Here is a 21,848-nt window from a genome sequence, read left to right as displayed (position 1 = left end):
TGATAGGTGAAAAACTCTAATAATAATTTATTCTCAAAGATATGTTAACATATACTTTCACCTCTCTGATGGAATACTGTAATTAATACTTAGTGAAAGTATAACCTATAAACAAGCCGCTGTGCGGGTTTCAGACAGTAAACAGATAGTGGTAGTCGGTGGAGTGGAGAGTGCTGAAGTTGTTAGTTTTGGTTTTTGTCTAGATCAGCGATCTGCATCAGTGCAAGTCAGCAAGTCATCTTGTAATCAATTGATACATGAGTGTTGAGGCCAATTTGTAGTTGTGGTTTATTAATTTAGCTTTTGTTATTCATTTTTTACACATCCGATTTATAAATTGTATCAATGGCAGTATTAGTTGAATCAAAGTCGTTTTCATCGAAACCCGATTGGTTCATGGAAGCCGAAAGCACTGGTGTAAGTTTATTATTGTAATTTTCTCAATAAAATGAATGATCCACCTTAGGTCAAGTCCAAATTGGATATTTCTGAAAGTGACTAATGAGAATTATATTAAATAACAATCTCACATCAGCTATCTAGTCAATTTGAATTTTTTGACAAAGACAAAAGTTGGGGATTGTAAAATAAATGACTCAGTTAAAAATTATGTATGGCTATTCATTATGAAGAACCTAATTGATCACTAATTAGCCTACTGCTATTTAGATTTATAACTTAAATAACCTAGGCCTATAGCATAGAATGTATACATATATATATATATAAGGTGCCAATCCCAGTAGGCCTAGTATAGAGAGAGTGAAAATCAAATGTAAGCAGTCTTAACCCTAGATCTGATGTGGACACCATCCGGGGTAAGGTATGATAAGCGGACCCGGTTTTTTATATCGCTAATTGGCAAATGATATTACTTAATCATAACCATCGATATAATCAATCGATACTGATTATTTTGAACAATTAACTTTTAATTATCTGTATCAACAGCTGTAAACACTTTCAAATAATACTCGTAATGTAATATTTCAATTTTATATAAGTAACATTTGATTATTAAAAATGGCAGGCAATTTTAGAAAACTACATGACATTGCTTTGAAAGATAAAGACATTTTTTTCGTGACCTCAACATGTGAGACTCGTAACGAAAAACCCATTACGTGAAATTTGTGCGAAAGAAACAACTGTAACTGTGAGAGGAGCAAATATGATCGTCTTCAGTTTTCCTAATTTTGGTTAGCCTATAATAATTTGTTTGATCACTGTAAATATTAAATTCATATTTTAATTTAAAATATATGATTGTTATTGAGGACTATAGATACTTTTATATCGATTGATAGTCTAGGATTTGAGATGCGAATATTAGGTATCGATGATTACATTCTTCGATATAAAAAATTGTGGGTCACTACGCTTAGACATACTTCAAGTGTAACAAAACGAAGAACTGGAGTCCCACGGCCCATTAGATCACCTGAGAACATTGAGGCTGTGAGGGCTTAGATGTTGTGATCACCACGGCATTTAGTGCGCACACGTGTCTGCCCTTGGACTTTGCAATCGTTCTGTGAGGAGAATTCTCCACAAAGACCTACATTATTCCATCCATACAAGATGGCGATTGTGCAGGAACTGTCAGAATGTGACTACAATAATCGGAAGAACGTGTGTGAGGTTCTTCTGGATGTCGTTCTTGAGGACGCTATTGTGTTGTTTAGTGATGAAGCCCATTTTCATTTGTGTGGGTTTTTGAATAAACAAAACATGCCTACTGGGCTGACACCAATCCTCGAGAATTGCATGAAAGGCCTTTGCATTCACCTAAAGTGATAGTGTGGTGTGCATTTTCCTCATTTTTACCTGCAATTATTGGTCCCTGATTTTTTTGAAGGAAAATGAAGTCGCAGTGACAGTGAATTCGGGCCGGTATGTGAACATGTTGCAGGATTTTTTTTCCCACGGCTAGATGAGTTGGATTTGGGGGACATTTGGTTCCAGCAAGATGGTGCAACGGCACACACCGCAAGAGCATCGATGGTTGTTTTGAGGGAACACTTCCCAGAATGCCTTATCTCAATCAGGGGTGATTTGCCATGGCTGGCTCGATCTTCCACATTTGTCTCCTTGTGATTTTTTTCTGTGGGGGTTTTTGAAATCCCATTTTTATGTGAACTGTCCAAGCACCCTTCAAAATTTAAAATGCTTGAAAGGGACAAACACCAGAAACCGGTATACTCAATGTATCCAGAATGGGGGACGTCACCTATCTGATTTAATCTTCAAAACTATATGGGCAATGAATATGTAATCAAATTTTAATACATAATTCAATCAATATTAATAGATACTTTACAACACAACACTGAGAAACAAGGTATTTTAACAGTATATCATAAAATAAAGTTCTATGCCAAATAGAAATACCATATTTATTTCTTGCTTAAAGTTTTTTAATGACGATGGAAGGTTTGAAAGGATAACAGGATTTCGGGACATTCGCTATTGTAACATATAACAATGGAAAATGTCCAAAATCCTGTTATCCTTTCAACATACCTGTATTTATGTTCAAATTCTACAACATACAGTTACAAAACACCAGGTAAAGGTTAATAAAATTATTTTCTATTTAGCAGGTCTATTTACTCAAATTACAACTGTACACACTAATGTTTTTCCTATCTTTTCAGACCACTATTATGGCTGTGGAGTTTGACGGAGGAGTTGTTATTGGCGCTGACTCCAGAGCTACCACTGGGTGGGTATTCTAATAATTGTCTTGGTCTGGATTGGTAAAAAAACACCAGAAATTGGACTGGCAGTAAAACACCTGTTTTATTGTTAGTGGAAACACTAATTCATCTAACATTCTTTCCATTCCTGTTGTAGAAATCTTTGTTTTCTTGTTACATTACAACTAATGAGTAGAAATCTTCTGTTTCTCGTTACATTACAACTAATGAAGAAATCTTCTGTTTCTTGTTACATTACAATTAATAAGTCAAATAGTGCAATACTCACTTGAAGTTATTCGTAATAAACTAATATCGCACAGATTTTTAGATGATAATGTTTACAACTTGTCAACCAGTAAACAATTTTATTTCATTACAGGTTTTGCAACTCCCACTTCTAGGGTTAAATGTCTTTGCTCTAAAAATTCATTTTTTTCATTCGTCATCTACCCTTATCTATGCCATCATAATTATGACATGCCATTTTAGGTATAAATTTAGAAGAGATTTATTTCATGGTAAAGAGTACGAGTTTCATGGTGTATCCTAGAAATACGTCTCTCGGTTGACTACAAACTTTCTTCCCTTAAATACTCACAATTTATTTTTGCACAAAATAAATAAAATACATGACAAGGCCTATAATTTGATTCACTGCAAATAACTTAACTTTACCATAACCTAGTGTTTCAAACATAATTTGTTTAGTTAGCAATGTCCTAATATATCAACACTTATATTTAGATTTTTGTTGCTATTTAACACTAATAGTTCGATAGTTTAAGAATCGTTTACATATCTAAATGGCACACCATAGTATGGGACCTATTCTTTTTTGTTGTATGTCAATGACTTCTATCATGCCTTCTCTATTGTAAAAGCAATACTCTTTGCCGATGAAACTATACTAGTTTTTTTTTTAATAAAGCGTTAAGAAAATTAACACTAGCCTAAAACTAAAGATAGAAGCTCAAAATAGGTACTATAAATGGGCTCATTAAATAACAACAAAAGCCAACGCATAAATTTCTCCTCAACACTTTAGAACCCTCATCTTGAAGTGAAATGTGAAAACATCTTGAGGTATTGTCAGCAAAATGTTTAGGTGTGATCAAAATCTGGAATGGAGGGATCATTTTACATACTTTATTGGGAAGTTAAACTTCACCTGTTTTGCTGTTATTGCAGGGTTAGCCAACTATGATACTGTCATAACAGTCTATTATGCATTGTGGTATTTGCACAATCGGAGTCAGACACAGGGGAATACTGTGTACAGGAGGCTGCAACAAATGGTACCACTCAAAATGTTTAAACTGGACAGATAAAAAGCTAAAAAATCTCTCCAAAAACGAGATTGAGTCTTGGCAATGTTCAGGCTGCTGCAATAACATACAAGGCACAGAAAAAATTGATGATTATACTCAGATACCTACAATTGATGGGGAAAATACACCTCAAACTCCTACTATTACTACTATTGAGGATATTAACTCAAAACTAATAAACTACAACACGGAGGACTTAGACCTTGAAACCTCCCTCACACTGGCTGCTGAAGTGGGAAACACACTCCTCATGGAAAACAATGCACTAAGAGAGAAAATAAACAAACTAACTCTCACTAACTCAAATCTTGCTCTTAAGATAAAGAACTCTGAAAAACAGGACTTAACATGTCTGGAAGAACAAATGGAAGAGTTATTAAATGAAAAACAAATCTTAATAAGCACAAACAATACCCTAGTTGAACGGCTAAGCGAAGCAGAAAAGCAATTAAATAAAGAAAAACAATACAGAAATGAACTTGTAAGTAACTTTGAACAATACGATAATGATAAAGAAAGCATAATAAAGAAACTTGAACTAGATACTAAAACCCTTCGCAACGAAATTAAATGCATAAAACAGGACCTACTAACAGACAAACCACGAGACACAAAACACTGCAAGAACATGGAAACACAAACGGTTCCCATAGAAGAAAATGAATATAACAGAGATTCCCCATTAATAAAAATGCTGACTGAAATAAAAATAAAACAAGAAAATATGGAACTCTCTCTTAAATCGCTAATTGATTGTCTACCCCAACAACAGCTAACAAATAACATCTCCACAAATGAAAAAAAACACAAGGATGCATAATAATTATAAAAATGAATCCGTTAAAACAACCAAAGGAGAGTGTAAAAAATCTGTATATAAAAATAGCATGTACAGCGTTTCCCTTCAAGTAGCCAAATGTCACCAACGCACTACGACTACAGTTTCTAACACTACTGTACCCTATCGACGAGATGGACACCATCTGGCTGGAAAAACTTCACACAAACCAATACAGAACAATGGAAGAAAGAAAATGCCTCCCTCATATCCTGAATATGTAGAACTCCAAGCAAACACTACCAACGAAGTGCAACCTAACTGCTCGAAAGCACTAAACACAACCACACTTCCACTGAATCCTCAAAGAAACCACCATTTTCTAGTAGAGAGATGCCAGCCAGATAAAACAACTAACGAACCAGTTAAGACAAGAAAACCTCCGATAACTGCAATGAAACGTCCAGAAGATCAGAGTATACAGGATTTCTACAATAAAAACATAACATTTTTTATACACCTCAATGGAAAGCCTCACACCACTGAAAATAATTTTTTAGAGAAAAACTCAGGAACACCAACAAACCACTTAACAGAAACACTCATCGGGCGCAGTAACTCTCAAATCCCACAAAAAAAACTAACAATATTTCATCAAAACGCAGACCGGCTCTCAAATAAAATAGATATCCTAAATGAACTTATTACAGAAATCACCCCAGATGTAGTCATTATTACAGAGCATGGCCTAATGAAAGGCAATTTGGAAAACACCAAGCTTCAAGGCTACACATTAACTTCAAACTACTGTAGACAAAACCATATTAAAGGAGGTGTTGCTATATACGTAAACGAGAAGCTTGAAAAGGAAGCAACATGTTTAGAAGTCTCACACTACAGCCTTGAACTAGTATGTGAACTAGCTGCTATTAAAAATAACTATCTTGCAGAAGGACTACTATATTATTGGAATATACAGACCAGAGAACAGTTTTGAAATTGCAACAGAAATAATTGGAAATGTCCTGAATACAATTCCTGAATGGAATAGCACTGTGGTTGTTATGGGTGATATCAATGTAGACTGTTTAACACTCAACACAAAGCAACAGAAACTCGATGAACTACTAGCAGAGTACAACATAACAAGGACTGCTCTTCCACCAACAAGAATAACTCCCCACAGTGCTACATCTATAGACATGGTCTGCTCAAATATACCGAATGACAACCTCAAGGCAGAAGTTCTTCATGCACATATCTCTGACCACACAGGACAACTTTGTACCTTAAATATCACAAGACAAGAAAATGTAAGAACGATTACTCTACAAAGACACCTGAATGACAGAAACCTAAGACTTTTTAAAAACCTGATTGGGAGAGAAAACTGGGAGGATGTTCTACTGTGGGACAATGCAGATGCAGCTTATGACAACTTTATTGAAACAATTACCTACAACCTGAACAGAGCGTGCCCATACATCAAGACTAGAAAAAAGAACCAGAATAGAACCTGTATACCAGTGGACCCTGAATTAAAAATAAAGAAAGAAAGATTCATTAAAGCACAAGAAGCATACCTAAGAACAGGTGGAGCTGAACTAAAAACTGACGCAGCCGTTAAGAAAAGAGACTATGACCTGCACATTAAACAATCTAGGAAGCATCAAACTGACAACTTCATCAGGAACTCTGACAACAAGGCAAAAGCTATCTGGAAATCAATAAATCAAGAGAAGAACAACAGGACCAAAACAGCAGAACTTTCTAAATTGGAAATAAACGGTAATATAATAACAGATTCTGAAGCTATTACAAACCAACTAAACACTTTTTTTGTAAATATGGCAAACAAAACACTGACCTCTCAGTCAAACAACCACAGAAGCACTGAGGTACTACTAGACCCCCAGATCACACCTGAGAACTTAGTACTCTGGCCAACAAATCCGTCAGAAGTAAGAAAAATCATCAAATCATTAAAGTCAAAGAACTCTGCTGGTCTGGATGACATATCCTCAAAAATATTAAAAATGTGTGAACTGGAAATGACAAAGCCACTAGTACATATAATAAACAAATCTCTCTCTCAAGGCATTTTTCCCACAAAACTAAAACAAGCTAAAATATACCCTAAACACAAACAGGGAAGTAAAACAAAAGAAGAAAACTATAGACCAATATCGCTGCTCTCAACTTTTTCCAAGGTAATTGAAAAAATTGTGCTAGTCAGATTGCTGGACCACCTCATCAGAAACAGCCTACTACCAGAGGATCAACATGGTTTCATAAAAGGCCGCTCAACAACTACTGCCACAATAAACCTGGTTGAATATCTGATACAAGCAATAGAAGCTGGGGACACAGCAACAGCAGTGTTTCTTGACTTTAGTAAAGCTTTTGACAGCATAAGCCATGAAATGCTAATCAGAAAATTACAACAACTGGGAATAAAGGGAACATCACTGACGTGGTTTGCAAGCTACCTAAAACACAGAACCCAAGCTGTAGCAATCAGAACAACCTGTAATGGGACAACCCAAACAATAATTTCAAACCACCAAAGCGTACAAAGAGGAGTCCCGCAAGGATCGGTCTTAGGACCTATCCTGTATATTCTATTTGTCAGTGACTTCCCTTCCTTCTTAGACGAACTCTATAAAACACTGATGTATGCAGATGACACTGTGCTCTTGAACAGAAACTGTGAACCTGACCGTCTGGAGGCTGAGTCTTGTGATGTATTTAACAAAACAGAAAAATACTGTCAACAAAATGACCTTGTCCTCAACAGGAAGAAAAGCCAACAGATTATCTTTGGACGAAGAAAAGATGAAGTAGTCCCACTGCCAGAACTCTTGAGGGCTGAAGAGGCTAAGTACCTAGGTATAACCATTGACAACAAATTATCATGGACACCTCACGTAAACGAGCTATGTGGGAAGCTGAGCTCAGCTCTATACGTACTAAGAAGGTTGAAACAAATAAGTGGTGATGACACAGTCAGGACAGCCTACTTCGCACTTCTCGAAGCACACTTAAGATATGGGATAGCAGTATGGGGTGCCACCTCAAAATCAAACATGCAAAGAGTCTTAATTCTACAAAAGAAAGCAGTCCGTATACTGGCTGGACTCAATCCAAGAGACCACTGTCGCAGAGCTTTCAAGCAAAATAAAATACTAACTGTCATTTCTCTATACATAATAGAAACAGTAATGTATGCCATCAAGCAAGAACTTGAAAGAGGTTACAATGTGCACACTCACAACACAAGAACAGCCAGCCACTATACCCTACCACAACACAGATTGGCACTCTTTGAAAGGCAGCCAACTTATAAAGGGACCAAATTCTTGAACATCCTGCCCGAAAAAATAAAAAACACTAACTGTACCAAGGAGATGCGGAACTTGCTAGTCAAATGGCTCCTAGAAAGACCCTTCTACTCCATAGAAGAATTTGAGAACTGGAGAAGAGAACCCCTACAAGACAATGAGATCTACGCACCATGACGGGGACGGGACAACAAGCCCAACTTCAAAGAGGAAGACACATATTAATATGACTCATGTACTTTTCTCTATGATAATGTACACAGTTTGTAATAAATAAAAAAAAATAAATAAATGCATATGCATATTCGCCCTTGAGATATGGGGTGATGTTTTTTGTAAGTTCTGTTGGGTCAATTCAATTGAGTCAAACTCAATATTTTTAATTCAGAAAAGGATTGTAAGGAATATGTTCAACGTAAAACCTAGAGATTCCTGTGAACAATTTTTTCCAAAATGTCAAAATTTTAACACATTAATTTTACATTTTTGAATGACTAGTTTTTCAAAAAGATAATGTTAGCATGTGTCCCAATAATTGTACCGCCATAGTGTTTACCAGTATCCAATACCTAGACTTAACCCTCCGAGTGTTTTGCGTCAGATTTCTGACGGTTACGAAGCACCGGCCGAGTGTTTTGCGTCAGATTTCTGACGGTTACGAAGCACCGGCCGAGTGTTTTGCGTCAGATTTCTGACGGTTACGCAACGCCGTAGTTTTCTACCGAATTTACCGATTGTCGATAGCGATATCGAGATTATTCGAATACTATGCGATTCTAGAACATCTAGGCTACATGGTGATTGTATAATGCCTTCCGTTTGTCGAAAAATTTGCCGTTTTATTTGCTCTTTGCATTTGTAGAAATTCAGCTGTGCCAGTTCATTTTGACATTAGAACGACTAACCTTTGTTGGTGTCTGTAGTGTTTAGTATTGTTTTAGTATTTTAGTATTGTCCACTGCCCAGGATGTAACTGTGGAGTACATAAGGAATGTTTCTTGAACTTACAACACTACTGGAGGCCCCTAATGGCCCGAAAGATGAAGAAAGTGTGTTAGTGGTTTTTTCCCTGAAAACAAGGTTTTTGTACATAGTGTATAGAGTTAATTTTTCATGTTTTTTTACTCAAGGTGTTAAAAAAAGTGTATAAGTGTATATATATTTTTGTTCAGTAATAAATTGTGTACAAAATGGCTATTTTTGATTTTTTTATAAAGTGAACAGGAAAAAATAGAAAAATTCACATTTTGGAAAGTTTCAGAAAATTTTTTTGAAGTTTTAAGTTTCTACCCACAGGAAAAATTCAAAATTGAAGTAAGTGTTTCAAACCTTATATTTTATAGTAGCCCACATATTCTAGTTTACAAATATGTATACATGTATGGAATTAATTTTAGTTATTGATGTTTTAAAAAATATTTTTCTAAAACACTGCAAAAGTCACAAAAATGGCAAAACACTCCTGGGGTATGTAATACAACACTCGGAGGGTTAAACTATAGGAGGAAAGAGTTCGTTACTCTGAAATGAAACTTTTCAATGCCCTTCCAATCCATCTGAAATGTGAATGCAGTGTAAAATCTATTAAAGCTTCCCTGAGACACCACCTCGTAAGCAAGGTGTTTTACTCTGTGACCAAATTTTTAAATAATGGATAATTTGTTTGTGTTTATTCGTAGATTTTTTAAAGTTTATCGTTATTGTAGGTACCATTTATTTCTTATATTTATTTATACAATGACTGACAAATCACTGTTTACTTCATGTATAAACAAATGTAGAGTTAATAGATAATAAAAAAATAGTTTATCCTACTTTGCACCTCATATTGAGAACGTGTATAACAACTCAATTATCAATTCGGGAGTGCCGATGACCGAGCGGTCTAACATGTTGGACTTTTGTTATGAGTTAGAGTGCAGGATCAAATCCTGTTTATGACCGAAGCACTTTTTATCAGTACCATCGATTTTGTACTCTATCGACACTCCTCTTCATTCTGTTTGATAAGATCCTCGAACAGGCCCATAAGGTTGAGTGGTAGAGAGGGCTAAATAGCCCTAACTCCGCCTCTTGAATAAAGGCATATTTCATTTCATAAGGACGGACAGAATGAGGCTAATAGGAGATCGGTCTTCCTTTTTTTTTAAAAAAAAAGAAAGGAATTTTACATAGCAGGTGGGCAAAATATTGTTTTTGTTGAATCAGTTTTCTCAGTTCGGCCCTAGCCGGAGGTTGTGAATTTGGTCTGTTTGTTGCAGCACATACGTCTGTAACCGTCTGGCAGACAAGCTGACTCCAGTCACAGATTATATCTACTGCTGTCGATCAGGATCCAGTGCAGACACCCAGGCTATCGCAGACATCGTCTCCTACCATATGAACTTTTATAGGTAAGTCTTGCACAATCCCGTTGTGATGATGGAGGTAGTTTTATTTTGTAAGTCAGTGGCATTTTTTTTATGCAACTAGGCCTACAGATGGTGTTTTTAAATATAACCTCTTAATTAATGCTGATATGACAATCCGCATTCTAAATCTGAATTATAGCTCAACCCTGTATTTGCCAGTCTTTTTTCTAAAATGTCAATGTATTTTCTCCTCTGTTGCAAGCTGAAATTTTCTATTTTTCTTTTTGTTAATAAAAATTAAGTTGGAGACGAATTGAAATGTCAATTAGATATACAGTAGAACGTCAATAATCCAGATTAATTGGGACTGGGCCCCATCCGGATTATCAAATTATCCGGATTATCGAAATTACCTTAAAAATAACCAGTATACACTATTTAAGTACACAAACATTTTAAAATTTTATATTTTCTCATATTTTATAATATGAGAAAATATTTTATTTTATATTTTATTTTAAAGTCATTTTTCATTTCATTTCATTTTATATTCAAACACTGTAGTAGCAACATTTATACAGTAAAAACGTCAAACACTATTTGAGATTAAAAGAAAAATGTGTAATAGGTTTTTGAACTGCAGTAGTGGTTCGTTTTTTCACAGCTAAGTCCTTAATTCATTTTAAAAGAATCAGCTGAGTGGGTGAGCTCTCGTTTTGTTTCTCTAGCCATGACATCAGTGTCTCCGCTGCTACAAACGCTTCAGAATGAGTCGGCCCTGTTTCTTCTGTCTCATGTTCTGGGTCGTCACTGTCACATTCCATTGTTTCTGTTTCCTCTGAAAGAAATTGTTTAAATAGACAACCAAAAATAAATGCTTTCTTTTCCTGCCTTTACACAGTACTGTATGTATGTTACGTACAAAAGATTATCAATCAGAATGTTGGCAAAAACCACAGGTACTGTACAGTACAGTGTACTGTAAAATTTTATAACAGACTCCCCGTCTCCTTGCTACACGTCTTTTCGCCATCGCCCGCTTGACACTAAGGAACATAGTGCAAGGGCAGTTGGTACGATGTTTTAATTTTTGCTAGATACAAATCCGGATTATTCTTGACGTCCGAATTATCGACGTTCTACTGTAATATAATTTTATTGTGGTGAATTAAACTGAGACAAGACAAGACAAGACAATTCTTTATTTTCACATTCATCAAGAAGGAAATGGCGTCAAATACATATTATCTTAAAAATTTTTCCCAGGTTTGTTGTCATTAGCTGCCTAGGTCTTCACATTCTCTGCGAGTCGGCTCTCCAATTCAAGAATTCTTTTACTGAGTAAAAGGGTCTCTCTTGGAACCAGGAGTGCAGGCTTTTCTTCAACTTCCTTCCTTCCATTTTCTTCAGCTCATCAGGGAGATTATTGAAGAATTTTGCCCCCCAGCATAGGTTGGTTTTGTTTCAGAGAGAGTTAACTTGTGGATTGGCAAAGTAAAGTTATTGGCATGCCTAGTATTGTAAGAGTGAATGTCTTGGTGCTGTTGGACATTTTGAGTTGTAGCTATCACAATACATTCTAACAATATAAAGGCTGACTACTGTTGATAACCTCCACTCTTTGAATACCCCTCTACAGCTCTCTCTACATCCCAAGCCGGCCATTATTTCTTAGAGCCTTTTTTTGAAGAATGAGGATTCGTTGGAGATTTCTTTCAGTTGAACCACCCCAAACCGCTAAGCCATATCTCATATGGCTTTCAAACAGAGCATGATAGGCTGTTATTGTGGCTTTTGTCGTGCTTATAGCTTTCATCCTTTTTATGGCATAGATTGCTGAGCTAAGTTTAAGGCATAAGTTATTAATATGATTTAGCCATGAGAGTTTGTCATCAACAATGATTCCAAGATAATTAGTTGAGCTGACAGATTGAAGATTTGGTAGATCTGAAATGTCATCCTTCTTGTTCCCAAATGAAATTTGTTTCGTCTTTGATTCATTGAAAACCAGGTCATTGTTTCTACAATAGTCCATAGCAATGTTAACAGCAATGTATGAATTTATTTCTAGATTTTCCACTGAGCTATTGGCAGTTAATAGCATAGAATCGTCAGCATACATGGACTAAATTACTGTATGAATGTAAAACGTTAGGAAAATCATTAGTAAATAATATAAAAAGTACAGGCCCCAACACAGATCCTTGCGGTACACCACGGTCCATTGACAGGACCTCAGATCTAGAAATTGTAGTAATTCTTTTTATGGTCTGAGTCACTTCTACAACCTGGCGTCTTCCTTCAAGGTATGCTGAGAACCATGAAAGTGCTGTTCCTTGGATTCCTAGATGAAAAAGTTTTCTTATAATCAAGTCATGGCTTAGACAATCAAAATGCCTTACTCAAGTCAAGTTGCACTCCCACTACATTATTTCCAGCCTCGATATTGTCCACAATGTGCTCCAACAGATCTACTATTGCAGTCATGGTGGATCGTCCCTTAATAAAAACCATGCTGTTCCTCTGTCAAAAGGTTGTTCAGTTGAAGGTGCTTGAAAAGTCTAGAGAGTACAATTTTCTCAATAATTTTGGATTCAGTTGGAATTTTAAAGATATTGGCCTAAAATTTTCTATGTGGTGTTTACTGGATTTTTTGTGAAGAGGGATAACTTTGGAAATTTTCATACTTGAGGGGAAAGTACCATGCAGAAGAGACAGTTGTGTGATATGAAAAATCGGTACCGCTACTTCATTTTTACAAAATTTTAGAATTTTTGAGGATATTTCATTTAAGCCAAAAGAGGATTTTGTTTTTAGTGAGTCTATTACTTTACTTATTTCATCAATTAATGTGGGTTCCATAGAGGTCAGTGGCATTGCAACAGGTGGGTTCTGAACAAATTGCATTGTTGGGGTTGATGCACAGGTTCTGTTTGAGAGTTTCATCAGCAATAGTTGAGAAATAGTTGTTAAAATGGTTGGCTATATCTATAGGGTCGTCAATTTTTTCTCCGTTTTTAATTATGAAGTCAAATCCAGAAATTGTGTGTCCTTGTGCTGATGATTTCTCTCGCTGTTTATGATCTCCCAAACAGCCTTATTTTTGTTAGCAGCATTGTCAATATGAGCAGCACTAGCCTCTTGTCTTAAGGTCCTTAGTTTTAAGTCGTAAGCCTTCTTTAGCTGTGTAGAAGTTTGTTTATCCTCTTGGCTGCCAGAAATACAATATCTCTCATTTGCTTTAAGAAAATCTTTCTTTAAGCGGAGAGCTTCTTCGTCATAGCATGGTCGAGCTTTTGGTTTTGCCACAACTCTGAATTTCTTGATTGGACAAGTGAGATCTAAAAAGTATGTTATTGTCTTCAAATATTGTCTGTAGGCCTCTTCCACACTATCTTGTTGAAGTACATTAGTCCAAGATTCCTCAGCCAAATATCGTTTGAGATTTGTTAAGTTCTCTGGACTTACATGTCGATGAGAGGAGGTAGTAGTTTTTTTGATTCAACAGACAGAGGCAGATAACAAAGTTGTCCGAAATGGTCACTTATATACCAGTATGGAGAATTTTCACTTGAGATTCATCAATTTCAGCATTTGTGCAGATAGCATCTATGGAGGACTGATGACCTTGAAATACTCTGGTCGCCGAAAGTTGGAGTCGTGTCATGTTATGGGACAAAAGAAATTCATCAAACATAATAGTTTCCCTAGTAGGTCTTAAAATGTCAATATTTATATCCCAATCAAAATAATTCTGGTTTGAGTCGGAATGTTATCCAGAACTTTATGAAGGACCTCGATAGCTTCTGCTGTGATGTCAATCAGATTATTAGGAGGCCGATATACACCTATCATATAAAGTTGTTCTTTTCCAGAAAGTTTGATAGAGGCAACTGTTACTTCACAGACTAGGGGTATACTGAGATGTTCCATTTCCAAACTTGTAGTTTCATTCTCTATTTTGTTACTTTTGTAAATTGCTACCCCTCCTTTAATGTTATGCACTCTTCCAAATGCGGAGACCAGAGTATAACCATTTCAATTGCGTATTTATGATGTTATTTGCATGTTGTCCGTGTTCTGTGACAACTACCAAATCTGGCTTGAGAGAGGATAATAAATGGTTTAATCTCTCCACCTTGTTACTGATGCGGTCGACATTTTGATGGAAAATCGACAATATGTTTTCTCCATCCAACCCAGGCCTTTGAGTGTTAATTGTTATTCTTTGGCCTTTTTCAGGTGGCTGTCCTCTAAAAAAGGGACCTGTTGAGGAGGTTGCCATCTGTGTGCAAGGTTCATCTGAAGGGTTAGGTTCAGAGTGCTCTGGCAGCAATTCTAATTCAATAGCACTACTTTTATAGCTCTCATTGATTTTTTTGTAGAATTCTATGTGCTTTACGAAGAATTCTTCTAGAGCTTCATTGTGACTGCGGACTTTTGCAGTTATTGGCGGTTTCTTTGCCAGCACTTTTATTTTTGGATTCACACCCCCTTGCCTGTCCTGAGAACTAAAATAAAATATATTTGAAAATGTTTTGTCAAGGGCCGAGACAGGAGAGGAGCCCTTGGTAGAGTCGGTGGCCAATCTTTTCCGGGAATTGTGCTACAACTACCGGGACCAACTCACTGCCGGGATCCTGGTGGCGGGCTGGGATAAACGGAAGGGCGGGCAGGTACACAACCTTCCTCTTTTCTCTCCATTTTAATTAGTTTATCGATAATTGTTTTAGCAGTCAACACTTTCAAAAAATATTACAAAGATTTACTATAAGTTATTTCATTGTATTATTTGCATTTGGAGAAAATAAACAACATTTTAAACTACCAAAATATAGAACATGGATTGCTTAGTTGACAAACAAAATTAACCCTTTATTCAAGAATTCATCCCAGTTACTATTAAATATTATTTTTAACAATAATAAAATATGTAATGCTTAATTTGTTACTGTTAAGATAAGATTTTATTCTCAAATTATTTTTTTCCTAGCTTGATAAACTTAAAACTGACTGTCAGACATATAAAACGTCAGCTAAGCACATACATACACTTAAGTTGTGACTTACAGTCTCTTTATCTAGTTGTCTGACAGTGATATATCTGTTATTTATGTGTTGATGCTCCACAATTGTGTGCTGTTATTAAGTGTGTCAAGACATATAAAACGTCAGCTAAGCACATACATACACTTAAGTTGTGACTTACAGTCTCTTTATCTAGTTGTCTGACAGTGATATATCTGTTATTTATGTGTTGATGCTCCACAATTGTGTGCTGTTATTAAGTGTGTCAAGACATATAAAACGTCAGCTAAGCACATACATACACTTAAGTTGTGACTTACAGTCTCTTTATCTAGTTGTCTGACAGTGATATATCTGTTATTTATGTGTTGATGCTCCACAATTGTGTGCTGTTATTAAGTGTGTCAAGACATATAAAACGTCAGCTAAGCACATACATACACTTAAGTTGTGACTTACAGTCTCTTTATCTAGTTGTCTGACAGTGATATATCTGTTATTTATGTGTTGATGCTCCACAATTGTGTGCTGTTATTAAGTGTGTCAAGACATATAAAACGTCAGCTAAGCACATACATACACTTAAGTTGTGACTTACAGTCTCTTTATCTAGTTGTCTGACAGTGATATATCTGTTATTTATGTGTTGATGCTCCACAATTGTGTGCTGTTATTAAGTGTGTCAAGACATATAAAACGTCAGCTAAGCACATACATACACTTAAGTTGTGACTTACAGTCTCTTTATCTAGTTGTCTGACAGTGATATATCTGTTATTTATGTGTTGATGCTCCACAATTGTGTGCTGTTATTAAGTGTGTCAAGACATATAAAACGTCAGCTAAGCACATACATACACTTAAGTTGTGACTTACAGTCTCTTTATCTAGTTGTCTGACAGTGATATATCTGTTATTTATGTGTTGATGCTCCACAATTGTGTGCTGTTATTAAGTGTGTCAAGACATATAAAACGTCAGCTAAGCACATACATACACTTAAGTTGTGACTTACAGTCTCTTTATCTAGTTGTCTGACAGTGATATATCTGTTATTTATGTGTTGATGCTCCACAATTGTGTGCTGTTATTAAGTGTGTCAAGACATATAAAACGTCAGCTAAGCACATACATACACTTAAGTTGTGACTTACAGTCTCTTTATCTAGTTGTCTGACAGTGATATATCTGTTATTTATGTGTTGATGCTCCACAATTGTGTGCTGTTATTAAGTGTGTCAAGACATATAAAACGTCAGCTAAGCACATACATACACTTAAGTTGTGACTTACAGTCTCTTTATCTAGTTGTCTGACAGTGATATATCTGTTATTTATGTGTTGATGCTCCACAATTGTGTGCTGTTATTAAGTGTGTCAAGACATATAAAACGTCAGCTAAGCACATACATACACTTAAGTTGTGACTTACAGTCTCTTTATCTAGTTGTCTGACAGTGATATATCTGTTATTTATGTGTTGATGCTCCACAATTGTGTGCTGTTATTAAGTGTGTCAAGACATATAAAACGTCAGCTAAGCACATACATACACTTAAGTTGTGACTTACAGTCTCTTTATCTAGTTGTCTGACAGTGATATATCTGTTATTTATGTGTTGATGCTCCACAATTGTGTGCTGTTATTAAGTGTGTCAAGACATATAAAACGTCAGCTAAGCACATACATACACTTAAGTTGTGACTTACAGTCTCTTTATCTAGTTGTCTGACAGTGATATATCTGTTATTTATGTGTTGATGCTCCACAATTGTGTGCTGTTATTAAGTGTGTCAAGACATATAAAACGTCAGCTAAGCACATACATACACTTAAGTTGTGACTTACAGTCTCTTTATCTAGTTGTCTGACAGTGATATATCTGTTATTTATGTGTTGATGCTCCACAATTGTGTGCTGTTATTAAGTGTGTCAAGACATATAAAACGTCAGCTAAGCACATACATACACTTAAGTTGTGACTTACAGTCTCTTTATCTAGTTGTCTGACAGTGATATATCTGTTATTTATGTGTTGATGCTCCACAATTGTGTGCTGTTATTAAGTGTGTCAAGACATATAAAACGTCAGCTAAGCACATACATACACTTAAGTTGTGACTTACAGTCTCTTTATCTAGTTGTCTGACAGTGATATATCTGTTATTTATGTGTTGATGCTCCACAATTGTGTGCTGTTATTAAGTGTGTCAAGACATATAAAACGTCAGCTAAGCACATACATACACTTAAGTTGTGACTTACAGTCTCTTTATCTAGTTGTCTGACAGTGATATATCTGTTATTTATGTGTTGATGCTCCACAATTGTGTGCTGTTATTAAGTGTGTCAAGACATATAAAACGTCAGCTAAGCACATACATACACTTAAGTTGTGACTTACAGTCTCTTTATCTAGTTGTCTGACAGTGATATATCTGTTATTTATGTGTTGATGCTCCACAATTGTGTGCTGTTATTAAGTGTGTCAAGACAGGAAAGAATATTGTTTCACATTATTTGCCGTTTCAATAATACCCTTTCATTTCAACTTGTACCAAACTAGCACGGCTGAAGATCAAATTCTTCACAAGGGGAAATTTCTCTATTGATTTCAAGACAGTTTTACTACAGTTCATATGAAGTACAAATTAAGCTTCTCTATTATAATAACTTAAACGTAGAAAGGTATAAGTCTGCTATTTGAAAAACCAGGAAAAACATCTTAGGAGCATATCTCTTGAGCCCAAAGGATATCAGAGAAAAAACTCTTTAATTAATCCTAAAGAGGACTTTAGCACCTCCCTTACTTATTTTTAACCCTCAAATCTGAGGTCTATGATCTACAAAAACCCTGTATGATTTGAGGGCTCCTGAAAATATATATATATATATATAATATTATATATATATATATATACAGGGTGTATATTATGTCTGGAAACACCCAAATATATCCTTTAATAATTTAAATATAAATTTGAAACCTCTTACAATCGTGATAGAGATTGGGCATCTACTTTTTGGAACAATGTTTTGTTATGTCACACCAACGGGGGACGTCCTGCCGAGGGTATCGTGAATATTCTTAATGGAAGCCTATACCTTGTGATACATAATTTTAAAGGTAATAGCTTACTGAATTGAATGCCACAAACCGCATCTCAAGGGAATTATTCTATCAGAAAATAGAGCATTTTTTAGTATTGAAAATTTACTGATGTTCAACAATGTAATTTTTAACATGGTTCTTGCCACAAAATGTGTTACACTAATTTTTTAGCATTTTTTTAAATGTTCAATTAAATAAAACAAAAATTTCATTTTAAGCTGGTTCTATTAGCACAAATTTGCCAGTTTTTTTTTTATTACAGTACAATAAAATTATGGAAATACTTATGTTATTGATTTCTTATTACAAATAAAAAATAATGTATGCTGTTAGAAAAGTCTTACAACAAACGTTTTTACCTGCATTTGGTGTCAAAGCAATTTTTCGAACTGTGTTCCTTCTACGGTTTGACAATGAGCCAATCTTGTGTAAAATGATTCGACAGAGTTGCCTAACATTTCTTCAGTTATCAAAGCAATCTCCTCTATAATCCTGTTTCTTAGGTCTTCCAAATTATGAGGCTTTCTTCTAATAAACATTGGATTTTAAATGACCCCATAGGAAATAATCCGATTGGTGACAAATCCGGAGATCTTGGAGGCCATTCGATTTCTCCTCTTCGGCCAATCCATTTATGAGGAAACCTTAAATCCAAATACTCTCTTACCTGTCTCCCATAATGGGGTGGAGCACCATCCTGCTGAAACCATACATTATCAAACTATTCTCCTGATGCAATTTGAATAGCTGGGATTATTTCATTTTGAGCATATTGTAGTAAAGTTCGGCATTTAAATTTCCATTGATGAAAAAGGGTCCAACAATTTTGTTACCTAAAATTCCACACCATACGTTCAGTTTTTTGTGGTTGCTGTGAATTGGGACTCAGTAATCCAATGTGGGTTTTCACTAGCCCAGTAACGGCAATTGTGCCTGTTAACATTGCCATTTAGGAAAAAAGTTGCCTCATCAGAAAATAGTATGTTGGTCAGAAAATCTCTATTGTCATCACATTTGCGCATCACAAGTTCACAAAACTCAACTCTTCTGTCGTAAATCATCCTCACTTAAACTGTTGGACTAAATGAAACTTTAAATGGTTTGTATTTATTAATTTTCAAAATCTTACTCACAGACATCATGTTGCTGTGCAGCTTTTCTGAGCGATGTATGTGGGTCTTCAATAAATGTTTGCAAAACATCTAGTGCATGTTTCTTCATCTGTTGCAGATTGTATCCTACCCGACTTTGGCCGATTACGTACACTCTCTGTCATTTCAAAACGCTCAATAGTTTTTGATATTGTTGAAACACTTATGGGGATTCCTTTCTGGGAAAGTGTCATTAAACAAATTACAAACTTCCCGATAAGATCTTTGACGATCGCCATATCCTCGCATCATCAACAGAGTAATTCGTTCTCTTTCAGACAATTCCATTAAAATGCCAAATAAAAACTGAACTACTGTAATTAGATAACTTGTTGACAGCAATGCTTCAGAGACACTGATTAACTCGACAGGAATGATATGACCTTTGTCCATTTGTAATTCCCAAGCTTAGACCTGTCTAGTGAAAGCTCCATGCTCAACAAACTGAAACCTGTAGACCAGATGATTAATAACACAATAATGTTTCTCATAGGCTAGTGACCTTTGTCTCTTTAAACCTTCCTGCTGACTGGAAAACACCAAGTACAGATTCATAAGTAATCAGAGAAAGTGACTCATAAGTTTTATTCATTGTAATAAAAACTGGTAAATTTGTACTAATGAAACCAGCTTAAAAATAAATTGTTTATTTTATTTTAATTTGAACATTTAAAAAATGCTAAAAAATTAGTGTAGCACATTTTTGTGGCAAAGAACCATGTTAAAATTACATTGTTGAACATCAGTAAATTTTCAATACTAAAAATGCTCTATTTTCTGATAGAATAATTCCCTTGAGATGCGGTTTGTGGCATTCAATTCAGTAAGCTATTACCTTTAAAATTATGTATCACAAGATATAGGCTTCCATTAAGAATATTCACGATACCCTCGGCAGGACGTCCCCCGTTGGTGTGACATAACAAAACATTGTTCCACAAAAGTAGATGCCCAATCTCTATCACGATTGTAAGAGGTTTCAAATTTATATTTAAATTATTAAAGGATATATTTGGGTGTTTCCAGACATAATATACACCCTGTATATATATATATATATATATATATTAGTCAAACCCTGTAAGAACTGAAATTCTGGAAGGATTGTATGTAGCAATTTACAAATCATCTGTATTGGGTTGATGAAATGAAATGTTAATTCTCTCTTCATAATCAATTAATTGTAACAAAACAACAATAAAATTATATTACTATGCCTAGTTTTTTATCAAATAAAGTGTTAACTAATTAGGATGTATTTGTATATACAAATACCGAAAACTAATGTTATAATAGAATTTATAAAACAAAACAAATATAAGCTGTTGCAGAACTGCTGACAGAAAAAATACACATGGAAGAGAAGATAAATTCTTCTGTTTTTGCATGGAAGTCACCAGTATTTTACATTTCTGTCACGTTATGTTTGTACTTTAAATCATATTCTGATATTTACCTAATAACCTTTATAAAAATAATTAATTGTGATATTGAACAAAATCTTATACATTTTAGCAGTAATACTGGAAAATATATAATTATTAATACTGAGATTATAATACAAATAACATTTTATTTTGAGTAGTAATTAGATCTGGAATAAGTGGTATTAATTTAGAATTTTGCCATGGCTAACTATACTTGTGTAAATTTCAGCACTGTTTAGATGATAACTATTAACGTTCTGAAACTAGTAAAAATTGTGTGGACAGGTTTACGTTGTGCCTATCGGAGGGATGTGTGTTCGTCAGAAGTGCTCTATCGGTGGATCCGGTAGTACCTACATCTACGGTTACGTAGACGCCAACTACCGTGAAGGTATGAATGTAGATGAGGTCAAGCAGTTTGTTGTCAACGCTATCAGCTTGGCCATGCAGAGAGACGGCTCCAGTGGTGGTGTTGTGCGACTCGGAGTCATCGCTAACGGCAACGACATTCAGCGTTCCGTCTACTTCGGTGATAAACTGCCAAACTTTGGCCTGGCTTCTTAGTTATATATTTGTACACGTTTGAATTAAATAAACTTGATTTTTTTCCCAAATTATTCAGTCATATT

General features: G+C 35.3%; 1 protein-coding gene across 1 annotated transcript; it reads left to right on the top strand.

Annotated features, from left to right (window-relative positions):
* The first annotated feature begins 179 nt into the window (after positions 1 to 179).
* On the top strand, positions 180 to 21,836 carry LOC124367389 (proteasome subunit beta type-6-like). The gene is made up of 5 exons (XM_046824166.1): positions 180 to 417; positions 2,658 to 2,725; positions 10,411 to 10,542; positions 15,047 to 15,176; positions 21,505 to 21,836. The coding sequence occupies exons 1-5, from the start codon at positions 346 to 348 to the stop codon at positions 21,781 to 21,783; spliced, it is 681 nt and encodes a 226-aa protein (XP_046680122.1). The 5' UTR covers positions 180 to 345; the 3' UTR covers positions 21,784 to 21,836.
* The last annotated feature ends 12 nt before the right edge of the window (positions 21,837 to 21,848 follow it).

The sequence above is a fragment of the Homalodisca vitripennis genome, chromosome 8, assembly GCF_021130785.1.
Source record: "Homalodisca vitripennis isolate AUS2020 chromosome 8, UT_GWSS_2.1, whole genome shotgun sequence".
Lineage (NCBI taxonomy): Eukaryota > Metazoa > Arthropoda > Insecta > Hemiptera > Cicadellidae > Homalodisca > Homalodisca vitripennis.
The sequence above is the reverse complement of the archived record's forward strand: the minus strand, read 5'-3'. Positions and strand labels throughout refer to the sequence as shown.

Bases quoted from the DNA above. Each gene is read 5' to 3' on its own strand.
- LOC124367389 (XM_046824166.1), top strand. From the start codon at position 346: ATGGCAGTATTAGTTGAATCAAAGTCGTTTTCATCGAAACCCGATTGG. The intron at 418-2,657 runs GTAAGTTTATTA...CTATCTTTTCAG, and splicing joins TGGAAGCCGAAAGCACTGGT to ACCACTATTATGGCTGTGGA. The intron at 15,177-21,504 runs GTACACAACCTT...TTGTGTGGACAG, and splicing joins ATAAACGGAAGGGCGGGCAG to GTTTACGTTGTGCCTATCGG.